This window comes from Mytilus edulis, chromosome 13 (genome assembly GCF_963676685.1).
Source record: "Mytilus edulis chromosome 13, xbMytEdul2.2, whole genome shotgun sequence".
Classification (NCBI taxonomy): domain Eukaryota; kingdom Metazoa; phylum Mollusca; class Bivalvia; order Mytilida; family Mytilidae; genus Mytilus; species Mytilus edulis.
Window position 1 is genome coordinate 42,567,682 of NC_092356.1, and position 26,372 is coordinate 42,594,053.

At 33.1% G+C, this 26,372-nt stretch overlaps 3 protein-coding genes across 3 annotated transcripts in view; 2 read left to right on the forward strand and 1 right to left on the reverse strand.

Annotated features, from left to right (window-relative positions):
* LOC139500339 (uncharacterized) overlaps window positions 1-21,866 on the forward strand; it is a 52,220-nt gene extending 30,354 nt beyond the window's left edge. Inside the window, exons 22-29 of the mRNA XM_071289080.1 lie at window positions 261-424; window positions 1,490-1,657; window positions 15,837-16,046; window positions 18,178-18,220; window positions 19,284-19,453; window positions 19,958-20,122; window positions 21,157-21,366; window positions 21,820-21,866. Of these exons, the coding sequence (XP_071145181.1) occupies window positions 261-424; window positions 1,490-1,657; window positions 15,837-16,046; window positions 18,178-18,220; window positions 19,284-19,453; window positions 19,958-20,122; window positions 21,157-21,366; window positions 21,820-21,866 (1,177 nt within the window). The remainder of the gene's footprint in view (window positions 1-260; window positions 425-1,489; window positions 1,658-15,836; window positions 16,047-18,177; window positions 18,221-19,283; window positions 19,454-19,957; window positions 20,123-21,156; window positions 21,367-21,819) is intronic.
* LOC139501285 (EMILIN-2-like) lies at window positions 6,000-11,440 on the reverse strand. The gene is made up of 4 exons (XM_071290322.1): window positions 11,302-11,440; window positions 10,432-10,497; window positions 9,326-9,391; window positions 6,000-6,437 (listed from the first exon to the last, which is right to left on the reverse strand). Exons 1-4 carry the CDS (start codon window positions 11,393-11,395, stop codon window positions 6,043-6,045), a joined length of 621 nt encoding a protein of 206 aa, XP_071146423.1. The 5' UTR covers window positions 11,396-11,440; the 3' UTR covers window positions 6,000-6,042.
* A 352-nt stretch (window positions 21,867-22,218) lies between the features above and the next one.
* LOC139501282 (uncharacterized) overlaps window positions 22,219-26,372 on the forward strand; it is a 98,899-nt gene continuing 94,745 nt past the window's right edge. Inside the window, exons 1-4 of the mRNA XM_071290316.1 lie at window positions 22,219-22,376; window positions 22,744-22,926; window positions 23,554-23,772; window positions 24,501-24,543. Coding sequence (XP_071146417.1) covers window positions 22,244-22,376; window positions 22,744-22,926; window positions 23,554-23,772; window positions 24,501-24,543 — 578 coding nt within the window. The 5' untranslated portion in view covers window positions 22,219-22,243. The remainder of the gene's footprint in view (window positions 22,377-22,743; window positions 22,927-23,553; window positions 23,773-24,500; window positions 24,544-26,372) is intronic.

Sequence of the window (26,372 nt, forward strand, 5' to 3'; positions counted from 1 at the left end):
AGCCTCTGGCCTTTGTTAGTCTTGTATTATTTTAATTTTAGTTTCTTGTGTACAATTTGGAAATTAGTATGGCGTTCATTTTCATTGGACTAGTATATATTTGTTTAGGGGCCAGCTGAAGGACGCCTCTGGGTGCGGGAATTTCTCCCTACATTGAAGACCTGTTGGTGACCCTCTGCTGTTGTTTTTTATTTGGTCGGGTTGTTGTCTCTTTGACAAATTCCCCATTTCCGTTCTCAATTTTATCTTTTTTTTTACAGCTTTATCATAGAGAATCTATACGAGTCCAGACAGTTCTTGGTTTCTATGAATCTGACATTATCCTATGAATCCGCTGGACCAGTTGAAGCAGCCAACATACTTATGGACAAAGCCCTTCTATCTAAGAAGCAATGTGATTGGAGCTCAGACTTCCATATATCTGGTTAGTATTTATATATGTAGTAATATATCTTTCATGGTTTTGATTAGAAAGTATTAGATGTTTGAAAAAATAGTTGCTCATTTTGTTGATTGATAAACAAATGGAATAGATTATATTATAGTCGCCGTCACGTAAAATTGGCACCATGTTTTTTGTCAAAATTTTCTAAAATATCGACCGTGTTTACTAAAGATCATGTTTTTCAATTAGCGGAACTAAAATCCTGTCCAAATATCCACTACTGTCCTACCTTTTATTGTTTTTGCACTGTATAATCCTGACCTTCACATAATCCAAGATTAGTTTGTATGGTGGAATCCAACATTGTTATTACCGGAAGTGTTGTCGTGGAGTTCCACGTGCTCTCCATTTTCTTGTCTCTCAGAGCTTTTCGTCATCTTTACGTAAAAAGCGCTGGAAATTGTATCATCAATGACAATGATATTACCGGAGAGTAACGAATGTTATGGAAAAAGGGATCCTCATAGAAACCAAGATGGCGGTTTTACAATGTAAATAATCTTGAAAAATGTGAAGGTCAGGATTATACAGTGCAAACACAATAAAAGGTAGGACAGTAGTGGATATTTGGACAGGATTTTACTTCCACTAAATGAAAAACATCATCTTGAGTAAACGTGGCTGATATTTTTTTTTTTTTTTACAAAAAACATGGTGCCAATTTTACGTGACGGAGACTATATACCTGCTACTGTTTAGTGATTTATTGTATAGTTAAAATTTTTGTGATTTTACCTTCAATGTCAAAAGAAAAGGGCCAATTTTTCGAAAAAAAAATAAGTAGCTTGGGTATAAGTTCTTTTCAAGTTTATCAAAATACTATTTTGGATTCAAAATCAGATGAAAAGTCAAATACTATAATATATCTAATTGCAACTTAACTTGGAAATATGATTATATATAATGAGAGAAAAAAGCCTATTGATTTTGAGGTCTGATGAGCATTTAGGTATGTGTGCTTGCCCCTTGATTGATATAAGATTGTTAATTTTCATAAAGTTTTGAAAATTTGAAAAAGTGTTTAATTTTAGAAAAATATTTCAGGTTTTTCACTGAATGCGTATTTGTTAAACAGAAACCACGGACCTACTGATCCTTTGACACCAAACTTGTTACTACAGTTTATGGAAGATACCAACCTGGCTCCATTCATGCAGGATGAAATGTGTAACAGAACTGGTGACCTGTCTAACAATCAATCATGGACACAAGGTATAAAACAAATGATTATCTTATTTCATAGCATCAACTTTTCAAACCTATAAAGCTTCAGATCTTTCTCTGAGGAATAAAGTCAATGGGAAAATGTGCTGTAGAACCTTTTAAAGACATTTTATGGTATTTTGCAGTAATAGAAATATTGTTCAAAAAGTTCTTAAAATGAACATTTGATTGAATCACAAAGTAAATTGAACAAAAGAAAATGATTTGATCAATTTGCATGAAAATTTTGGTGAATTGTATATGTATATTCACATACTAAGTTCCCTCTCAATTTTGTCAAGCTTGTCACTTTTGTTGCAGAAAGCTTGACATAGGTATATTGATCCTGTGGTGGACGTGGCAGTGGCGTTAACTAACTTCTTTTTAAAAAGCTTTAGATTTTAGAAGGTGGAAGACCTGGATGCTTCATACTTTGTATATAGATGCCTTATGTTACAAAGTATTTTGCTGTCACATGTCCATTGTCCTTGACCTCATTTTCATGGTTCAGTGACTATTTGAAAAAAAAAATCAAGATTTTTTGTAATTATAATTTCTTTCTTATTATGAGTAATATGATAACTATATTTGGTATGTGTGTACCTTGCAAGGTCCTCATGCCCGTCACACAGTTTTAACTTGACCTCAACCTCATATCATGGATCAGTGAACAAGGTTAAGTTTTGGTAGTCAAGTCCATATCTCAGATACTATAAGCAATAGGTCTAGTATATTCGGTGTATGGAAGGACTGTAAGGTGCACATGTCCAACTGGCAGGTGTCATCTGACCTTGACCTCATTTTCATGATTTAGTGGTTATAGTTAAGCTTTTGTGTTTTGGTCTGTTTTTCTTATACTATATGCAATAGGTCTACTATATTTGGTGTATAGAAATATTTTATGATCTTTATGTCAGTTGTGCAGGTTTTATTTGACCTTGACCTCATTTTCACGGTTCATTCCTAAGTGTTAAGTATTTGTGTTTTGGTCTGTTTTTCTTAATTTATAAGCAATAGGTCAACTGTATTTGTTGTATGAAAGAATTGTTAGCTGTACATGTCTGCCTGACCTTGACCTCATTTTCATGGTTCATTGATCAATGTTTAGTTTTCTTGGTTAATGTTGAGTTTATGTGACAGTAGTAATAAAGCTTTATATTTAGGACTATCAACATAATATCAATGATTATTAAAGAAGGCGAGACATTTCAGCGTGTGCACTCTTGTCTTAACAGGGTTTCAAATTAACATTTGGTACTGGAAGGTCCTTTGACACTCCATACTTAAAGGTCAACAACCAAATTTCCAGGTCCTACTTTTACTTGAAATATTTCATAACTCAGTAAGATACAAAACTAATGTGCTTTTGGTTTTATGTTAGCTTGTTTCATTTTCAGTGTCACATGTTTAATAATATAGGGTTATTGCATGAATATTGGGGAATATTGTCCCGAGTAGAATTTTATATTGCACAAGCTTGCGAGTGCAATATATGTTCTACGAGGGACAATATTCCCCAATATTCATGCAATAACACTTTTATTATATAGCAATATAATATTTGAAAGTAAAAATTGGTTTAAACTAAGATTTTGTCATTGATGACGTCATGAATTTTGAAGATTTATTGCACCAGTGCAATATTAGAATTTATTGCACACTAACTTTTGGTTAAAATCTGTTGGAAATATTATATTGCTATACAATAATAGATGTAACTGTCTTGTATATTATGAATTCCGAAAATATTTTATTTTTTTTGGTATTGGGGAGGGTGTCACTTTCAGTGGGTGTGTTGTCTCAACGATTGGAAATTAATTACTAATTATACAATTATCTTGCTACAATGTTGTTTTTTTTACTATGATTTAAAGGACTATATGTATCTCTTTTTTTATATTGTTTAATCTGAGTATACAATTAAAGTAGCAGTTCCATTTCAAAGCTGTTTAAGTGTATCATATCTAGTTGCACTATTAGTGAAAATAAAGCAATAAACTTCCAGCTTTTTACTGGCCCTTCAAAATTGGGAAGAAATGACCCCTTGGAATTGAAATAATATGTTTACACTTTAAAAACATCTACATATAATATCAACATTTATTAATGATAAAGAAAATTACAATCCCATTGTATTGAATTTTGAGTTTCTGTCTAAAATATTTCTTGCTTTTTCTTCCATTACCATATATCTTTTGTTTTTCAATTCTAGTGTTATCATTTCATCATCAAAGATGTATTTTGTCACCTGCCTGTAATTATTTATTTTTTTATTTTATTTGATTGGCAAACCCAGAATTACCCTTATCTGGTATTGTAATTGTCTTCATTTTAGGTTTAGGCATCCATTGTTTTTCTATGTTGTTTGTCTGTCATTTACGATTTTACTCTGATTTACACATTACTTGTCAGCGATTCTCAGTATAAAGCTAGCAGTGGAACAAAATGAACATCGCTGCCATGAATAGTAAAGATGAAAATAAATTTTGAGATCGTTTCTTTGAAAATTTTAGTAAAAAGGTCAGGAAAGTAATTTTTTTTTCAAATCAAAGGTCCTTCAGGGGTAGCTAGTAACCAAAACAAAAGTCTGATTGCAAATGTGGAAGGTCCCAGACCTTGGAATACTGCTAATTTGAATCCCTGCTTAAACTATAAGTAATAGGTCAACTATATAGTTGTATGGAGGGATTGTAAGTTTCTGATATTTTCTCCTTTACACCGATTCCTATAATTTATGGTTTCTATGTATTTCATATGTTTAAAGAGGAGAAAATTGTCCACTTCTGGTAGTTTAGTTTAAAAATATTTATTTATAGTGGATTGGGAAACAAGTTATTGCAACTTTTATTTATCCCTTTCCACTTTGCGTGTGTGAGTGCTGCCTTATAGCTGCATTAGCCTGTCTTTTTTGAAATCTAAAAGGGTATCTTTTACATGCAAGCGATATGGCTCTCTCTTAACACAGGTCAGCCATTTATCATCCCCTTCCGATGGACTATCATTTTTTCTCAAGACCATACTCACAAATGGTGTCAAGGGAGATCCCAAAATTCAGTCCCTGAAATTTTGTCCCCTGATACGGGGATCAAACCGGGTACATTTGTGTTAGTAGTCCGATGCACTAACCACTTCTGGTGTCAAATGAGAGCTTGTAATCTAAGTATTTAAAGAAATATATGGTTTCTTAGTACTTTTACATTGATTGAGTGCAAAAATAAGTTATTTTGATTTAGATAATCTCACTTCCAACCTAAAGCAAGAAATGTAATTGATTTATCATGAACCAGCAAGAAGTTATAAAAATTGTCAAAATCTTGATTTTATATAGTCCTGCGACCTTGACCTCAATTTCAAGGACATAAAATCACAACAACCCAGATCTTTTACATGTATGATGGAGATGTTATACTGATTTCAAATATATATGAGTTAATAACATTAACGGTTTCTAATTTTCCTGCACCAGATGCACATGTCTCTTCCGTGATGCTTGTGGCCAAAATATTTGAAATCCAAAGCTTATATAAAAGATGAAGAGCTATAAGCTTTGCATGAGGGAGATACATTCCTTCATTTATAATAATTTCTATCATTTTGTAACAGAAAATTTTAATAACACAAAAAATCTGTATGTTCATGCCAGTACCGAAAAACTGGCTACTGGGCTGGTGATACCCTCTGGGACTAACAGTCCACTAGCAGAGGCATTGACCCAGTGGTAGTAATAACATTAATGATACCAATTTTCCCTCACCAGATGGGCATTTCAACAATACATGTCTCTTCACTGATGCTCGTGGCCAAAATATTTGACATCCAAAGCTTAAAATTCCCATAAAAGATCATAGAAACACTTAGACTCAAATGCATCAAAGTTGCAACATATTTTAACCAATTTTTTTACAAAAACCTTTTATTGCAGTATCTGTGGAATAAAAATAACATGTGAAGGTCAAAATCAAGAACATGACCTTGACCTCACCTTTCTCTCAACGGTTCAAGAACTACATAAGATGTCATTGGATCAATTTTGTCTCATTTGACTGAAGCATCCTTTAGGTAAAACAAACAAATTGGAACAAAACAAATAATTTCCTGTATGGTTACAAAAGAATAAAAACAACAAGAAAAAGAAAGTGTTGGGAGATAAATCCTAGAGTAGGTTTTCAACTAGGCAGTGTTAATGGTGATACTTTAATCCCTATGTCATGGGCCAAAAATCCTTTTATTAAAATGTGTCTTGAAATAAAACAAAAAAACATCTCAGAAGTGGATAAATGAATGTTGGAACAAATATAAAAGGTCTTCCCATGAAAAGTGGAAAGACTTTATAAAATAAAAAATACAGAAGGAAGGACTATCACTTTTATTTATTTCATTTCTCATTTTACTAACTAAGCAATATAAACTGCTGAGAAATAGGAATAGTTGTTACCATAGGTTTTATATGAACCCATGCTTCTCACTGAAACTTTATCTCCTTTCTCAAGGTTTAGCACAGGAGTGGCAGTTTCAGTTGCATCATGAAGCATTGGGCCATGCAGGTTCATGAGGTTTGCTCCATTTTTACTGATGTAAGCGTCTAAATAACCACCACGATTAGACATGACTGTTGCAGAAATAAGATAAAGTCCTGTCTTTGTTGCTGTAAATATTCCTGTCTTTGGACTATATCCTCTTCCTTGGTTCAAAATTACCCTGTCATATTTAATTGTATTACCTCTAGAAAGAGTTAAGTGGCTTTTCAGTGTTGCTGTGAAAGCAGGTCTGTCTTTTTCATTTCTTCTCCCTAAAAAGATGAAACGGTTGTAAATTAGGAAAATTATATTGTTTTGAAGGTCTTGCAAACCAATTCTTACTTAGTGAACTCTTTTAAAACATTTTAAATCAGTGGATTGAGCCTGGAATCCATTTCTGTATTTGTGATGGAACATTACAGTATTCTGTTTAAGATAGCTCAACAAATGGAAGTTTGAAATGACCTTGACTGGCTATACAGCCCTTGCATGGTCGCCTTATTAAGATGGCAACAACAAATGGAAGTTTTTAACGACCTTGACTGGCTATACAGCCCTTGCACATTAGGTACGATGGCTGGGGATTCTTCTTCCATCTTAGATTTGAAAAAGCAGATAACAAGCAATCGTTATAGATCTTAAATGAAATGTGCAAATTTCATGAGTATAATGTAATTCTTGCGCAAGACTTTTCATATTGATATAGAAAATGATGTATTTTATCATACTTACTGCTCTAGTTTGCAAAAAGAACTATTTTCGGTTTGGTTTACCTTTTTTAGCTCACCTGGCCTAAAAGGCCATGTGAGCTTTTCTCATCACTTGGCGTCCGTCGTCGTCGTCGTCGTCGTCGTCGTCGTTGTCTGTCGTCGTTAACAATTTTTCAAACATCTTCTCCTCTGAAACTACTGAATGGATTTGAATGAAACTTAACATGATTGTTCCTTAGTATATCCTGCACAAAATGTGCGCTTCGATTTTTGATCCGTCAAAAAACATGGCCGCCGTTACTTAAAATAGAACATAGGGGTCAAATGCAGTTTTTGGCTTATATCTCAAAAACGAAAGCATTTAGAGCAAATCTGACATGGGGTAAAAATGTTCATTAGGTCAAGATCTATCAGCCCTGAAATTTTCAGATGAATCAAACAAACCATTGTTGGGTTGCTGCCACTTAATTGGTAATTTTAAGGAAATTTTGCAGTTTTTGGTCATTATCTTGAATATTATTATAGATAAAGATAAACTGTAAACAGCAAAAAAGATCAGCAAAGTAAGATCTACAAATAAGTTAATATGACCAAAATTGTCAATTGACCCCTTAAGGGGTTATTGTCCTTTAATGACAATTTTTCACAATTTGTTCATCATATTTGCCAACTTTAAAAAATCTTCTCCTCTGAAACTACTGAATGGATTTGGTTAAAACTTAGCATGATTGTTCCTTAGATTATCCTGCACAAAGTGTGTGCTTTGATTTTTGATCCGTCAAAAAACATGGCCGCCGTTACTTAAAATAGAACATAGGGGTCAAATGCAGTTTTTGGCTTATATCTCAAAAACAAAAGCATTTAGAGCAAATCTGACATGGAGTAAAAATGTTCATTAGGTCAAGATCTATCAGCCCTGAAATTTTCAGATGAATCAAACAAACCATTGTTGGGTTGCTGCCACTTAATTGGTAATTTTAAGGAAATTTTGCAGTTTTTGGTCATTATCTTGAATATTATTATAGATAAAGATAAACTGTAAACAGCAAAAAAGATCAGCAAAGTAAGATCTACAAATAAGTCAATTTGACCAAAATTGTCAATTGACCCCTTAAGGGGTTATTGTCCTTTAATAACAATTTTTCACAATTTGTTCATCATATTTGCTAACTTTAAAAAATCTTCTCCTCTGAAACTACTGAATGGATTTGGTTAAAACTTAGCATGGTTGTTCCTTAGATTATCCTGCACAAAGTGTGTGCTTTGATTTTTGATCCGTCAAAAAACATGGCCGCCGTTACTTAAAATAGAACATAGGGGTCAAATGCAGTTTTTGGCTTATATCTCAAAAACGAAAGCATTAAGAGCAAATCTGACATGGAGTAAAAATGTTCATTAGGTCAATATCTATCAGCCGTGAAATTTTCAGATGAATCAAACATCCAATTGTTGGGTTGCTGCCACTTAATTGGTAATTTTAAGGAAATTTTGCAGTTTTTGGTCATTATCTTGAATATTATTATAGATAAAGATAAACTGTTAACAGCAAATATGATCAGCAAAGTAAGATCTACAAATAAGTCAATTTGACCAAAATTGTCAATTGACCTCTTTAGGAGTTATTGCCCTTTAAAGACTTTTTTCACAATTTGTTCACCATGTTGACTTACTTTAAAAAATCTTCTCTTATGAAACTGCTGTATCAATTTCAGCCAAACTTAGGCTAAATGAGTTTCAGAGTTTCAGAGTATCTAGTATAAATTTTATATTTCATTTCCTTGTATGTCAAGAAACATAGCTCCTATGGCTAAAATAGAACATAGGAGAAAATGATTTTTTTTTGCTTTTGAAGAAAATAGGACGATTCAAAGAACATTTAAATAAATTGAAAAGCCAAAATAATCATTGATGAGAGATTAAACCAAAAAAATTCAGGTGAGCGATTCAGGCTCTTGAGAGCCTCTTGTTTAAATTTGCATCATGAAGATAGGTAACTCAGATATAAGCGGAGATTTCTCATATAAAGTAATTTTTATAATAGAATGTGTTTTGATTTGCCCATTTTATTGTAAAGCAAGTAAAGGAATCTGGTGACTGAATTTTTTTTCTGTTTCTGATCTGAAAGCATGATATTAGAGCTATCTTCTTACATTTCTTTAAATTCTTTATTATTCTTTTTATCCCACATAATTGGTTTTCCATGCATAATCTTTTACAAAATCTGACAATTTTGCACACCCCATAGCATGAAAAAAAGCTTGGTAATCCATACTTTTTATTACATTTTTTGAAAAAAGCATAATATATAAACTATATTTTGACAAATGGTTAAAAAAATCCATAGATTTTTAGTCCCCCCCCCCCTCCCCCATCTACCTTAAGTATACCATGTATACATAGAGATATTGACTAATAATAAAACTGAAATTATAATGAAATCAGCTATTTACCTGATATTTGAGATCCAGACTTAATGGCAGCCATCATATCCACCAACTTGTCAACTATCTTGTTTTCTGAAAATGAAAGTTCAAATTAAACTTTGATTTATTTAGAGACTTTTTTATTATATATTGAAAAAAAAGCATGACATAAATACTACTTTTGACAATTCATTAAAAAACTATGGATTTTGGTTTTAATTCCACCTTATGTAATAAAGCTGTATTTTGATTGGATGAGAAACATGGTATTTTTCACCAATTTCTATATATTGAGATTTTCTTTTCTCTGCCGGGGTATTTGCCATTAGGGAATTCCATGTGCCGGGGTATTTGCTAGCAAATACCATGGCAGATGGGAAATACCCTAGCAAATACCATGGTAGATGGGGAATACCATGTCTAAAAATAACTCAATGAATTATTTCTATTCTAATATGACAAATTCATGGTCATTCTAAATATATGGTTCCAGATGAAATATTAAGGATAAAAAGCATAATTATTGAATTTGGACCGAATGACGTAAAAATTCCCGGAATGACGTCATAATTAAAACTCAATGAAAACGCATTGTCAACTGGTCACATAAAACTGGAATCCACTTGTATTACGCTTCAATGAAACTGATGAACAAAGTGAAGTAGTAAGCCGAGCACCAGCTTATTATCATAAAAAGGGAGATATATATAAAGTCAGTGACTGTACATAAAAAAATGATAAGAAATGTTCATACAGTCAATACAATTTGACTTCGCAAATAGCACAGCTGCAGTGTATACAAAAATTATACATTCAAGTTAAAATTTCATATGATACCTGAATATAATAAACTTTCTGAGGTGAAACATTCGGTGGAATTAAACAATTATATCATGCTTACAAGGGGTATTTGCCAAAAATACCGGTTTCGAGGTAATCGAATTTCCCTCGCCTAACGGCTCTGGAAATTTGTACCTCTCAACCGGTATTTTTGGCAAATACCCCTTGTAAGCATGATATATTTGTATAGAACCCCCCCCCCCCCCCCCCCTTCAACCTTAAGTATTCATATAAATTAGAAATGTTGACTAATAATTAAATTATATTGAAATTAAATTAATTAAACTATTTACCTGATATTTGAGATCCAGATTTAATGGCAACCATCATATCCACTAAGTTGTCAAATATCTTGTTTTCTGAAAATAAAAGTTTAAATTAAAATTTGATTTATTTAGAGACTATAGTGGGGTAGGGGTTATATGATGGCTGATTCTGGATTCACATTGAATTAAATGGCAAATCCTGAACTTACAATAAACTAATGTGTCTGATCCTGCATCATGATAAAATCAAATCTGAATTACTGAAGATTTAACTGATATTCCCTGTGTCATCACAATTAGACATCACAAATCCTCATTCCCAAAATGGACCTTCTGCCCCTCTAGACTCGGCATGGGTTAAATTTTGAAAAATTGTAAAGATAACTTTTTATTTTTATGCCCCACCTACGATAGTAGAGGGGCATTATGTTTTCTGGTCTGTGCGTCCGTTCGTCCGTCCGTTCGTCCGTTCGTCCGTTCATTCGTTCGTCCGTCTGTCCCGCTTCAGGTTAAAGTTTTTGGTCGAGGTAGTTTTTGATAAAGTTGAAGTCCAATCGACTTCAAACTTGGTACACATGTTCCCTATGATATGATCTTTCTAATTTTAATGCCAAATTAGAGATTTTACCCCAATTTCACGGTCCACTGAACATAGAAAATGATAGTGCGAGTGGGGCATTCGTGTACTGAGGACACATTCTTGTTGAAGACTGTATGTTTATCTTCTGATGTCTATTAGTTTTGATTTGATTGCTGTGTTCACTTTTGATTTTCCTACTTTCCTTTTCAATCATTACAGTTTAAATAGTTAGTTTTTCTTGAAATTGAACGAATACTAACAAAATAATTTGTTAACATATGCAGGTTATTTTTTCTAATGTAAATATGGAAACTTACCAAGTTTTGGGCATGATCCACTTTCCACTTCTTTGGCAAGCATTGAAATCAACAACAGACAGGTACTAAACACCAACATTTGGAAATACATCATGTTGAGCTTTTTGGAACTTTGATGTGAACTACGCAGTTTAGCTATATTATACTTTTAGAATTCCTGCTACACTGTTTCAAAATGATGTCATTGCATGTTTAACACTAGAATATATGTTAGGTATTCATTACACCAGTAAAAGGTATATGTATCGAGTTTCATATCACATTTTGAAAAAAAAAAGAAAAGATGAATTTGTACTTGATTTAAGACTTTTTTAAATGCTTTCTGAAAAAACAATTTTACAGAGACTGCATATGTTTTTAAGAACATCTTTATGTTGATGAATGATACTAGTTATTGTGTCATTTTGGATGTGATCACCAGTTACAACCAAAACATCTGTCATTATTGTGCATGTGAAAAATTTGAAGAAAAACAAATTTAATTAAAGTTATTTCATTACTTTCCAAGGCAAGAAGTAAAGATTCTTTATTTTAAGCTCCAAACATGCATTTGTGGGGAATTTCCCCAATGAGAAGTGTTGATGTGAATTTTGAAATTCTTACTAACATAAACTGAACACCTCAAAAGAGGCATTCAAATGAGTTAAAAAAGGTATTTGAGCATATTCATACTCATTCAAACAATATTATTTTAGAATGAAAACACTTATAACAACATACATAAGAGAAGCATTTGGTTCTCGAGCCCTAAACCTCCCTCTTGGAAATTTGAAAAGTTGGCAGTGTGGTACTCTTTTTTTATCCTTGTGACTAAAACAAACGGTTTATGAGGATAACTTGAGTCTCACTTATTTGATTGGAATGGACATTATACAGATGAAAATTAAAGAGATTAGAAAGGGGGAGAACTCTATTTTAGGGACAACAATTCATGTTCAACACTAAAAATTGACTATTTTTTTTAATTTGCTTTTTAGATGAAAACATTGTAACACATTTATATTAGTGAAAAATCAGTAATTATAGTAAATAATGATTTGTATCTTTCAAGAATACTTTAGTTTATTTTGAAACCTTCAAAAATGATTTCTTAATATTAATTTGTAGTTCAATGAGCATCAGCTTGCAGTGCCAGAGTTTTACTAGTTTTCTTTGATTGTAAACAATAGTTAGTCTTACACATAGGAGATAACTGAATTGTAATTTAAGCTCCGACGGCATCAATTGGGGAATTGATTGTAGCAAATTAAGTTTACTGATGACACTTTAGCTTAGACAGTAAACTGGTATTTGCGACCATCAAATCCCCAATTAATGCCGTCAGAACTTAAAATACAATATTGTTATCTCCATTCTAATGAAACTGACAGAAAACAATGTTAAAATATGTATTTAAAAATTGTCATATGTCGTCTGCGCTTGCATGTAAGTCCCATAACATCAATTGTCAATTGATGCAAGTGACGTTATCCAATCAAAATGGATGTTACAGACATTGTTGCATTAGAATATTAAGTAATGAGTTCCTACTGAAGATGTCAAACTTCTTAGTTATCATTGATTTGCAAATTGTCTTACTAATATCTGGTTGAAATTACAACTAAACATCCTGCATGTACGAACAAAATACTTTATATGAATAACTAATATATATTGATACTAGATTGCTGTAGTTTTCGCGTTGTCCCTCCAAACATCTGTCTTCTCAATCTACCTTTTCATCTTTCTGTCTGTCTGTAAGTCAACAAATTTTGTAATGGTGAAAACACCAAACGTTTGGTAGGACCTTTATAAAATTTTGAACAGTGATTGCACATATTATCTCTTATGTGCATATTTTTAGCTCACCTGGCACGAAGGGCCAAGTGAGCTTTTCTCACCACTTGGCGTCCGTCGTCCGTTGTCGTCATCCGGCGTCGTCGTCGTTAACAATTTACATTTTGAACTTCTTCTAGAGAACCACTGAATGGAATGGAACCAAACATGGCATGAATGTTCCTTATGAGGTGCTGACCAAGTGTTGTTACTTTGTAGCCGATCCATCATCCAAGATGGCCGCCAGCGGGGGACTTAGTTTAACATAGGACGCTATGGGAAATGCATACAAATGACTTCTTTTAGAGAACCATTGAATGGAATGAAACCAAACATGGCATGAATGTTCCTTATGAGGTGCTGACCAAGTGTTGTTACTTTGTTGCCGATCCATCATCCAAGATGGCCGCCAGCCGGGGACTTAGTTTAACATAGGACCCTATGGGAAATGCATACAAATGACTTCTTTTAGAGAACCACTGAATGGAATAAAATCAAACATAGCATGAATTATCCTTATGGGGTGCTGACCAAGTGTTGTTATTTGTAGCCAATCCATCATCCAATATGGCCGCCAGCGGGGGACTTAGTTTAACATAGGACCCTATGGGAAATGCATACAAATGACTTCTTCTAGAGAACCACTAAATGGAATGAAACCAAACATAGCATGAATGTTCCTTATGGAGTGCTGACCAAGTGTTGTTACTTTGTAGCTGATCCATTATCCAAGATGGCCGCCAGCCGGGGACTTAGTTTAACATAGGACCCTATGGGAAATGCATACAAATGACTTCTTCTAGTGAACCACTGAATGGAATGAAACCAAACATGGCATGAATGTTCCTTATGTGGTGCTGACCAAGTGTTGTTACTTTGTAGCCGATCCATCATCAAAGATGGCCGCCAGCCGGGGACTTAGTTTAACATAGGACCCTATGGGAAATGCATACAAATGACTTCTTTTAGAGAACCACTGAATGGAATAAAACCAAACATAGCATGAATGTTCCTTATGGGGTGCTGACCAAGTGTTGTTACTTTGTAGCCGATCCATCATCCAAGATGGCCGCCAGCGGGGGACTTAGTTTAACATAGGACCCTATGGGAAATGCATACAAATGACTTCTTTTAGAGAACCACTGAATGGAATGAAACCAAACTGGCATGAATGTTCCTTATGAGGTGCTGACCAAGTGTTGTTACTTTGTTGCTGATCCATCATCCAAGATGGCCGCCAGCCGGGGACTTAGTTTAACATAGGACCCTATGGGAAATGCATACAAATGACTTTTTTTAGAGAACCACTGAATGGAATAAAACCAAACATAGCATGAATGTTCCTTATGGGATGCTGACCAAGTGTTGTTACTTTGTAGCCGATCCATCATCCAAGATGGCCGCCAGCGGGGGACTTAGTTTAACATAGGACCCTATGGAAAATGCATACAAATGACTTCTTCTAGAGAACCACTAAATGGAATGAAACCAAACATAGCATGAATGTTCCTTATGGAGTGCTGACCAAGTGTTGTTACTTTGTAGCTGATCCATTATCCAAGAAGGCCGCCAGCGGGGGACTTAGTTTAACATAGGACCCTATTGGAAATGCATACAAATCACTTCTTCTAGTGAACCACTGAATGGAATGAAACCAAACATGGCATGAATGTTCCTTATGTGGTGCTGACCAAGTGTTGTTACTTTGTAGCTGATCCATCATCCAAGATGGCCGCCAGCGTGGGACTTAGTTTAACATAGGACCCTGAGGGAAATGCATACAAGTGACTTCTTTTAGAGAACCACTGAATGGAATGAAATCAAACATGGCATGAATGTTCCTAATGTGGTGCTGACCAAGTGTTGTTACTTTGTAGCCGATCCATTATCCAAGATTGACGCCAGCGAGGGACTTAGTTTAACATAGGACCCTATGGGAAATGCATACAAATGACTTCTTTTAGAGAACCACTGAATGGAATAAAACCAAACATTGTATGAATGTTCCTTATGAGGTGCTGACCAAGTGTTGTTACTTTGTAGCCAATCCATCATCCAAGATGGCCGCCAGCAGGGGACTTAGTTTAACATAGGACCCTATGGGAAATGCATACAAATGACTTCTTTTAGAGAACCACTGAATGGAATAAAACCAAACATGGCATGAATGTTCCTTATGAGGTGCTGACCAAGTGTTGATCCGTCATCCAAGATGGCCGCCAGTGGGGGACTTTTGAATGAAATTAAACATGTTCCTTTCCTTATAAATGAGGTTGTGTTGTCACTAATTTAGCCAAATTTTATATTTTTTTATATGATTTCAAAAACCCAAGTAGAATCAGGTGAGCGATACAGGCTCTTGAGAGCCTCTAGTTTCAATGTTAAAATGGACAAATTGATTTTGGAAAAAAACTCAGTATTTGTTAAAAAAAAAATCACAATTTTTAGACATACTTTAATTTTGAAGTATTTCGACCTTTCATTCATTGCAAGTGGGTCATGATAAGCACATTAAGTCATTAAGACATGCAACTTTTTGTTTATCTGCCATTTCTGAATATCCCAGATGTTCCCATGTCTTCGAACATGTTTCATGCCACATAGCAAGCCTTTCAACCAAATGAAGTCCAAAGCTTTGTAAGTGTTGTAAATGTTTGGTTTAAATTCTACAGATTTCATAATAATTATAAAGTATATAAACTATTTCTTTCTTTTTTCAGATTGTGCTGCTAACTTAACATTGCCAACTTTATCAGACAAAGTCAATGGCCACATAACTACTATGTGTACAGGTGTTCAAGGCTGTATAGAAAATGATTTGATTCAGAGGTCAATTGAGTTCTCTCTTCTACTGGATCCTTGTTCAAACAGACTCAGTATCAGTATAGAGAGAGCTAGATACAACAGAACACTGAGTGATTTTGAATATGGTAAGTTAATTATTGAAATATATGAATACAGATAACCCAAAATATTTTGAAATTTGTTGAAGCCTTCTCAACTTAACCCTGCATTTATTTAAATCTCAGTGTAGTAGACCAGACCAATCTACTTTTCTGATTCATGGAGAATTTCCCTTATTAGAGGTGTTCAACACTCAACAGGCACTCAAAAGAAGTTTACCTATCAAAAACATAGTATTGAAAACTGTCACTTATGACATATATTAAGGATTCGTTGAAAGAGAAATTGGTAGTTATACACTTTGTCTGCCATTACATAGGTTCCTGTCAAATTTTTAGGTCACAATAGAAAAAATCTAAGGTAATAATGGAAAAGTGATTGTTGTATAACGTCAAAAGATTCTCTGGTCAAAGGGCACTGATTTCCAAATAGCAAAAAGGTGTATTGTAAACTGAAATACAAGAAATACAGTGAAAAGCCTATTATTTTAACAACCCTATGTGACTAAGGTTTCTGCAAAATTAGAATTTAAAGCCCTGACACGATTTTGTTTTTGCTTGCTTATATATTTTTGAATAAAAAAAGGGTAAGTATAATATGCTATTTTTATTCAAGCATAAGCCCATGACAAGTTGGTTCCATTCATTGAAAGTTATTCAAAACATATATATTGTTGCAAAAATAAAGAAAACTTCAGAGTTAGTGTTGCCCTTCCTAATCCATAAATGGCTTATTCAAGAAAAGGTCTTAACCATGACTGTATTTGTACAAAACAAGAAGTATTATTTTAAAATATATTTTAAAAACACAAAAAAAAGTGATAATGTTTAAAACAATAATAATAATAAGGCCTAAATTAAAATATTGTTTGTTTGCCCTTTTCCGACCATATGTTTAGAAACAGGGTAGGTAGCTAGGTAGGTAAAATATTTTATTTATCTTTCTCAAAAAATAACATAGCTCGGTACATTTTTTTTCATGGGTAGGCAGGTAGGTATAATAATTTATCTTATAGATACAAAATCTGCATGACGTCATTTTTGTCTGTATTGCTTTTGTTTAATTATGCTTTTGCTAATAAGTTTCTGGGACTATTAGTATAAAGTCCCAGGAAGTATTGAAAAAAAATTATCCTGTAGAATGTGAAATTAATTCATATATCAAATATCAAAATATAGGGCTGTGCGGCATATTTTCAACGTTTATATGCCTGGAACTTTTAAGAGTTTTAACTTGCACTAATATTCTGTACTACGTACCTTGTACGCTTACCTCACCCTATAGGTTTTCTGTAAGAGATAACTTTGTCCTGGTAAAATATGTCCGGGCAGACATACATGACCAGTAGAAAAAGTCCCTAGAGTGTTAAAACTTTCGTGTGTGCCTGGGTTTCCATTAAAAATGATACAAGACTTGAAACTCAATTGTCACGTATTTTACATCGCATTTATAAATGATCTGTATGGAAAAACTTGGAGATTTGATTGCCAAATATTTACCACTTTTATACAGACGTTTGATTCATGTCAGATATAAATAATATATCAATGCTGGTTGAAGGCATTGTTAACATAATCATCCTGATCAACGGATCACAAAAGGCCATTCCTACATAGGATACAACGTCCGTTTACAAAATATTTTGTACACATGTTGATAATTTTGTATTGGAAGAACTTTTTTTTGAATGAACCCTACTCTTCAAATAAAAAGACACAGAGTAACGTTCGTCATATCATGATTTCAAAGCTTTCAACATCGATTTCAAACAAATGCTTTGAAACTCTAAATGCAAGTGTTCATGTCAAACGATCACATGATATCAAATGGACTAGACCTTATACGGGAAAGATAAAACCCGAGGATTCTGGTAAAAAAGTTTTGAGCGGGAAATACAAATATAAGATTTTTTGTAGGAACGGAAAAATAAAAGGGCAAACAAACAATATTTTAATTTAAGCCTAAGGCTTAAAATAGGGAAATATGGGAAAAAATAGCAAGCAAGATTTTCTTTAGAAATGTATTCAACAGAATATAAAAAAACATGATAGATGTTTTAATATCTTTTTTTGTGAGAATAATTCCATATACTGTTTAATTTCAGAGTTAACATTTGTTGTGACTTCATATTTCATGTTCCATCTTTTCTATTTGTAGGAGAGGATCATTTCTACAATTTACAAGGAATTGTCCGTCTCAAGTAAGTATTTGTAATATAATGATTGAACAGTTCTTGAAAAACAGATTGATATACCAAAGATACATGGCTTATAATTTGATAGGTTGTTTATGTTTGGGGAATAAAATAAAACCTTGGTGTGTCAATTAATTTAACATTTCATAAAGAGTTCATTTACAGGAAATGTACTGTATACAAAACACAATATAAAAAACTAAAGACTGAGCTACACAAACCGCACAAAAAACTGAGAGTGACCTCGGGTGCCCAAGGAGGGTTAAGCAAATTCTGCTCCACACGTTGCACCTGTCTTTTTGCTCATGTAGGTTCAAACCCAGTGATAATTAACTCATAAGCTTTCAAAAGGTGAATCTGGAATATCTTATTGTTGAACTCTGTGAAGTTGCTGTGGACTGTGTTCCAGTTCATCCCAAGGTTTGGTGGCATTTACTGGATATTTGGTCCAGTAATGTCTTAGATATTACTGGACAAGCTAACATTTGATTGTTCATTTTCTCAACCACCCTTCACTATGTTCATCTTCTTCAAACAACATATAATTCATTTCATTCACTGCCACCTTGATGAATTTCAGACCAAGTATTGTTATTACCTATATTGGTGGCTCATCATGGTTTTGTTTCCAATGATCACTGTTAAACTAGCACTTTCATCCTAATAAATCATATATCTTTTAAAGTGCAAAGAGGATCTTGATAATTAGATAGGCTATAGACCAATTGTTTCACCCCTGTAGATAGAAATGATGTAGTATATATCAATGATTTTACTTTTGGACTATCATCTGTCTGACAATTTGTGACCTATATAATGAGTAAACAAAAAATTCAAATGGGACATTGACAGATTAATTTCAAATTGTTTTATTAAATGAGTTTATAGTGTCCAAGGTGCAACAGAAAATTAATGGGCCAGTCCAAAATAATAGTACTTTTGTCAATAAAATTGAGAATGGAAATGGGGAATATGTCAGACAACAACCTGACCAAAAAGCAGTAGAAAAAAGAAACATACTTGATAGAACTTTGAAATCTTTGATGTTCACATAAATCCTTTATTTCAGATATAACATAGAGGATCTACATACAGAAGGTTATTATCTGTTAAATGTGGTTGTTTATTTTTCCTATGAGACATCTAGTTCCTATACACTGGAGAACACCTTTACAATCTTTGAGAACACCAAGCTACCTAAAAGAGTATGTAGCTGGAATCAGGGATTCAAAACCTCAGGTATGGAGTCAACTATTCTGATTAACATTTTTCTTATGCCCCACCTACGACATGTACATAGTGGAGAGGCATTATGTTTTCTGGTCTGTGCGTCTGTTCGTCCGTCGTACCGTTTGTTCATTTGTCCATCCGTTCGTCTCGCTTCAGGTTAAAGTTTTTGGTCAAGGTAGTTTTTGGTGAAGTTGAAAATGATTGTGCAAGTGGGGCATCCATGTACTTGGGACACATTCTTGTTTCAATATCTGTTTTTATGAAGAGCTTTTGAAGTTATAATATTTGCTGCTAATGTTGTTAATTTCAGTCTGTGTAAAAATATGGTTTGTTTAAAGTGAGCCCCTTAAGAATGCACAATTACAATTTATAATTGATATATGTTTAAGTGACAACAGTGATGGTCCAGGTAGGAACACAGTTAGGAGTTTTAACTGTGAAATGCTAATCCAAAGAATTCAACTAATTATAGTCAATTTGTATAATAAATATTTTTTTGTCCAATATTTTCAGGTTTCTCCAAGACCCAGTGGTATGCTGACAATGGAATAGTAGACGGACAAGTTCTGCCTGACTGGGCAGCATCATCATTCCTCAATGACCTTCACATTGCTGCTTATTTACAGACTGACCAATGTGGTCAAGGGGATCTTCAATATACAGATGGATGGAATCTTGGTCAGTTTATACTTTTCATTTTTTTGTTATTTTGGTTAATTCTAGAAGTAATATCAAATGATCACATTTACTTATTCTCATCACGCGCAGTGTTGAATACTTCAGGTAAAGATAACTTCTCCTTCACATGAAAATATTGAAAGTGTAAAGATTTTTAAATACTTTAGGGAATAGTAACTTCTCCCTCTAAGGAAAATATCAAGATTTATTTTTATGACTTTTGGGAGTAAAACAATTACATGAATAAAGGACTTTGTGCAAAATAAAGTATCTGCTAAATAATTTGGTTTATTGTCTGTTATACAAGTGAGAGGTTTATCTAGCTGTAAAATCAGGTTTAATCCACCATTTTCTACATAATAAATTGGCTGTACATACCAAGTCAGGAATATGACAGTTGTTATCCATTCGTTTAATGTGTTTGAGCTTTTGAATTTTCCTCAGAATTCGGTATTTTTGTGATTTTACTTTTTACAGTAAATGCAGTTATCGCTATTTTGTGCATTTTTCCTTTGATCTTTTTTTGTGATCATTTTTCATATCATGCTACTTGCTTGAGATGGAAATTATTGCTAGAAACTAAGGAGGCACATGGCGTTGCTAATGAAATTGACATGATTGTCATAGGTAAAATAGCAATAAACAGATTATCATTGGTCATCTCAACTTGATTGCTTTTCTCAATTTTGACGTACCGGCACAAGCGAGAAAATCAATCTTTTTGAGATGATCAACGATAATCTATAAATATTGCAGAAAGATTGATTATTCTGTTATTGGTTGCGTAACTTTGTAGCAAACTTGAATAACAAAAAATGAATTAAATGACTGAATTATTAAGGAGACTGTTTAAGAGGCTTACTTCTACAATCTATCGTCTCCAGGTCTTCAAAATTGAATTCTTAAGACCTAATGAGCACAGCTGCATATATATGATATTTATTTAGCATGACAAAACTCCACACATTGATGCTTCCTGTAAGATTTAGAAGGGATGATTATAAAAACAGATATTAAACCTAATATTTTTTCAGGTTGTACAAAGACTGTCATTTTACCCAACATCACCGACTCCACAAAATGTCACCTGACATCAGCTTGTACTGCAGTAGAATGTTGTACTGAAATCGACTTCCTCTCAAGGTCATTCAGGACGTACCTACATATTGACCCCTGTACACAAATATTGTATCTTGGAATTGAACATTTCAATAGAAATGTTTCTTTGATTGGTTACATGGATGGTAGGTTCAATAATGTTATTTGATTAGGGCAATACTTCACATATTATACAGCTGGGGGTGTAAGCTGACTATAGTAAGTGTAACAGTTCCCAGATTTAATGATAATTTTAATTAATCTTTTTTGTGCACAATTATTGAAATTTGGTATTAAATTGTTTACGTTGAATTTAATTATAAATTATCTGTTCACTAAACTTTGAAATTTTCAAAATTCTAAGGATTATTTCCCACAGGAATAGCTAAAGATAACCTAGGCTAAAACAGTGAAAGACACAATTTTTTGTGTCATGTTTGTTCATAGTATTTATCAGACACAGTTTGTTCACAGTATTTTAGAGACACACTTTTCACAATCAATGCAAATGATTGTAAACTTTGAATTAGAAAATCCTTCAATTTACTGAACATGGTGAAATTTTATTGAAGTTTCAGTAGATATTTTATATATTTTAGGAACCAAGAAACAGTTTTCACTTGTTGGATCTGTTATGATTGAGTGAGTATTGTGATTTATGTTTTTCATCACATAAGAAAATGTTGTTTTAGCAACAAACAAAAAGACACAGGCAAATTATAATTCATAGGTCGGAAAAGGCAATAAGACAAACAACTGTCAACAAAACACTACATAGAAAACTTGTTCTCTCAAAGACTTCTTTTCATGTAAAATAAGTTTTGCAAAACTCGATAAAAAGTTTGCTTCATTTTTTTAGCTTTGTTTTGTTGTGTGACTTCTTTTGATTGAGGCTTATATTTTATTTATATTATAGAAAATTTAAAAATTGACATTTTAATATCATTTATCTAATGGATACTTAAATTTTACATCTTGTTTATATTTTCTAGCTACATGATAGAAGATATACCAGGAGAGAGTATGTATTTGGTCAGTATGAATATATCGTACTGTTACGAGGATGGACAGCCGTGTTATATGGTCACTACAGTGTTTGACAATACCAGATTACCTAAAGATATATGTGAATGGAAAACTGACTATCATATTCCAAGTAAGTCAAGATTAGGTGCTTCCTATAAATTTTGATTTAAATATATTTACATTACTTTTAAGGTCAAGGTCACATTTAGTTATAATAGACTGTGATTTGTGTTTGAAAGTTGTTTTCAGGTCACATCAAGCTCCTCCATTTAATTAAGGGTATGAGGTATGTGTGCTTGCTTATTAAAGGTTTAATTCTTTTAACTTATCAATATTTGGTCAATAACTTATTTTGATAATACAGAGTTTTGTCCCATTAGCATTGTAAAACTAAACTTGAAATATATATAGCTAGCTATAGTTACAGTAATAGCAAAGTCTGATAGGTATAAGAATGCACAATTTTTATCTGCTGCATTTTTTTTTTTTTTTTACAGATTTCTCATTTGAAACTTGGCAAGGAGATCAAGGATTGACCATAGGTGACCCGTTACCGATGTGGGCAGAATTTTTATTGTACGAACAAACTGGTCTATCTCCTTATTTACAAGACAGTCTGTTTCAATGCAGTAGAACTAGTGCTAAGTTTAACTCATCTATTGCTGGTGGATGGAGTAATGGTAGGTGTCGTCATTAATATTTTAAGATATAAATGGCCTGTCCTGTTAAACTTTCGATAGTGAACCCTTATAGGAATTTGATTGCTCCTAAAATATTTGAAAAAAAATATTGTTTTATGTTTATATACCTGATGTGCAAATGAATGTTTTATTACATCCTGTTAGTATATTTTTTTTTAATTTTTTGTAAGTGTCAGTGTCTGAGGAAGAAGTAAAGCAAGTTCATCAATCTATTTAAATTACTTTTGAAAAACGAAATCACGGTAAACTATGACTAGAGTTATTGTTTTCATTTTTTATACAAAACATATTAGATAAAGAAGGCCTCACCAATTTGATTCTTAGTTCTTTGGATTTTCCTTCTCTGTTTTGGAGAAATTAACTTATCAATTAAAACAAAAAATTACTGCTTCCATGAATTTTTGGTACGCTTCTGCTCTAAGTTAGAAAAAAATCACAAATGCTTCTGATTTTGTATACGTTGTACTACAAAGTCAAAGGTGTTTTTTTGTTGTTTTTTTAAGTATATATATACAATATTAATTAGTGTCAAAAGTATCTAATAGAATTCATTTTGGAATATGTTGTTCAATTTTACAGTAATAATCTTGTTTTATTTATTTTTAGAATGTAGCCTGAATACCACCATACCAGATCTACCTAGCAGTTACACGGATATAACATGTCATGTGACATCAAGGTGTACAGAAATCGAGTGCTGTGTTGACTCTGTCAAGCTTCAAAGACCTTTCCATGTGGTTGTCAAATTAGATCCATGCAAGTTTGTCATCAATGTAGGAATTGAAAACTTTCAATTCATATTGGCCATGGCAGACTATACATTTGGTAAGTTATTTCTCAATTTTCATGTCTCAATTTCGTCTTTGATATACATGAAATATTTATCACTGTTCTTGAAGCAAACACCAACCATTGAAATACTGATAAATCTGTACAATAGACAGAAATTTTACTTTTACAGTGGTGTGACCATACATACATGAATACAGGGGTGTAACCATACATGTAACCATGTTGTCTGTGCTATTGTCGAGTTGTTGTCTCTTTGACATATTCCCCATTTCCATTCTTAATTTTATACATGGTCACAATAATGTATGTGGCCAATGGAAGGCCTTTTTTCAGAAGAAAACTAATGACAACACTGGAGTAACATCCCATGGTCTAAACTTGTCCATTTTCTAGAATTCTTAATAATATCTTAATCTAAATAATTCTCTGTTTTTACATAATCAAGGTATGATAACAGCACTTATTTTACTGATTGAATTTAAAAATCAAAAAGTAAGATGACAGGCCTTTACTTTTTCTTTTTTTTAATTGAATATTCAGGCAAGTTACAAAATATCAACCCACTTCTAAAGTTCTCAAATAAGTTAATGCTATCCTTACATAATGACACTATTTTTAGATCATGTTCAACTTCTAGCATACATAATAAAGGCAAATAAAGGAGAGCATTTTGTAAGCAATTAATGGTTTTTATCTGAGATCAGATTCATATATTTTTTACATACACAATACCATTGCTTTTATAACATCTTCTATTTTAGGTGAACAGAGGAACTTCTCCTTAGGAGGAATAATCAAGGTTCAGTAAGTGAATATGATTAAAATCACTCATAGAAACTTAAAAATCAAGATTGACATTTTTCCAGATGTGTCCAGAAATTGTTGAAAATCACAGTTATACAGACTTTTTTTTCTAAACACCTTCAGATATTGGGCTGAATTTTGGTATGCTAGTTAAGCATGATGAGTTACAGATCAAGTTTAAGTTTCATTCCGCTCCACTAATTTTTGACGAAATTACAAGCTTTGGACTTTAAGAATTTTTTTTAAATCACAGTTATACAGACTTTTTTTTTCTACACACCTTCAGATATTGGGCTGATTTTTGGTATGTGAGTTAACCATGATGAGTTACAGGTGAAGTTTAAGTTTTGTTCCGTTCCGCTAATTTTTGCTGAAATTACGGGCTTTGGACTTTGATAAATTATTGAAAATCACAGTTATACAGATTTTTTTTCTATACGCCTCCAGATTTTGAGCTGATTTTTGATATGTGAGACTACCATCATGTTTGTGTCCACATGTGTTTATAGTGAAATTGCAGATTTTTCAACTTTTTGGGACAGGGCCATTCGTGTCGCTTTGACACATCTACTTTTATAACGATTTTGCAGTATGAAACTACACAGTTTGATGTTAACAAATACCATAGTACCAATATTCTAATCTTTTTAGCTCACCTGGCCTAAAAGGCCAAGTGAGCTTTTCTCATCACTTGGCGTCCGGCGTCCGGCGTCCGTCTTCCGTCGTCGTCGTTAACTTTTACAAAAATCTTCTCCTCTGCAACTACTGGGCCAAATTAAACCAAACTTGGCCACAATCATCATTGGGGTATTTAGTTTAAAAAATGTGTCCGGTGACCCGGCCAACCATCCAAGATGGCCGCCATGGCTAAAAATAGAACATAGGGGTAAAATGCAGTTTTTGGCCTATAACTCAAAAACCAAAGCATTTAGAGCAAATCTGACAAGGGGTAGAATTGTTAAACAGGTGAAGATCTATCTGCCCTGAAATTTTCAGATGAATCGGATAACCCGTTGTTGGGTTGCTGCCCCTGAATTAGTAATTTTAAGGAAATTTTGCTGTTTTTGGTTATTATCTTGAATATTATTATAGATAGAGATAAACAGTAAACAGCAATAATGTTCAGCAAAGTAAGATTTACAAATAAGTCAACATGACTGAAATGGTCAGTTGACCCTTTTAGGAGTTATTGCCCTTTATAGTCAATTTTTAACCATTTTTCGTAAATCTTAGTAATATTTTACAAAAATCTTCTCCTCTGAAACTACTGGGCCAAATTAATCCAAACTTGGCCACAATCATCTTTTGGGTTAGTAGTTTGAAAAATGTGTCCGGTGACCTGGCCATCAAACCAAGATGGCCGCCATGGCTAAAAATAGAACATGGGGTAAAATGCAGTTTTTGGCTTATAACTCAAAACCCAAAGCATTTAGAGCAAATCTGACACGAGGTAAAATTGTTTATCAGGTCAACATTTATCTGCTCTAAAATTTTTAGATGAATCGGACAACCCGTTGTTGGGTTGCTGACCCTGAATTGTTAGTTTTAAGGAAATTTTGCTGTTTTTGGTCATTATCTTGAATATTATTATTGATAGAGATAAACTGTAAACAACAATAATGTTCAGCAAAGTAAGATTTACAAATAAGTCAACATGACTGAAATGGTCAATTGACCCCCTTAGGAGTTATTGTTCTTTATAGTCAATTTTTAACAATTTTCATAAAATTTGTAAATTTTTACTAACATTTTCCACTGAAACTAATGGGCCAAGTTCATTATAGATAGAGATAATTTTAAGCAGCAAGAATGTTCAGTAAAGTAAGATG

What these genes read in the sequence shown, in the direction of transcription:
- LOC139501285 (XM_071290322.1), bottom strand. Translation starts at nt 11,395, where the DNA reads ATGATGTATTTCCAAATGTTGGTGTTTAGTACCTGTCTGTTGTTGATT. An exon ending in TGGATCATGCCCAAAACTTG is followed by an intron (nt 10,498 to 11,301) that starts GTAAGTTTCCAT and finishes TTTTATTTTCAG; the next exon opens with AAAACAAGATATTTGACAAC. An exon ending in GTCTGGATCTCAAATATCAG is followed by an intron (nt 6,438 to 9,325) that starts GTAAATAGCTGA and finishes TCATCTTTTTAG; the next exon opens with GGAGAAGAAATGAAAAAGAC.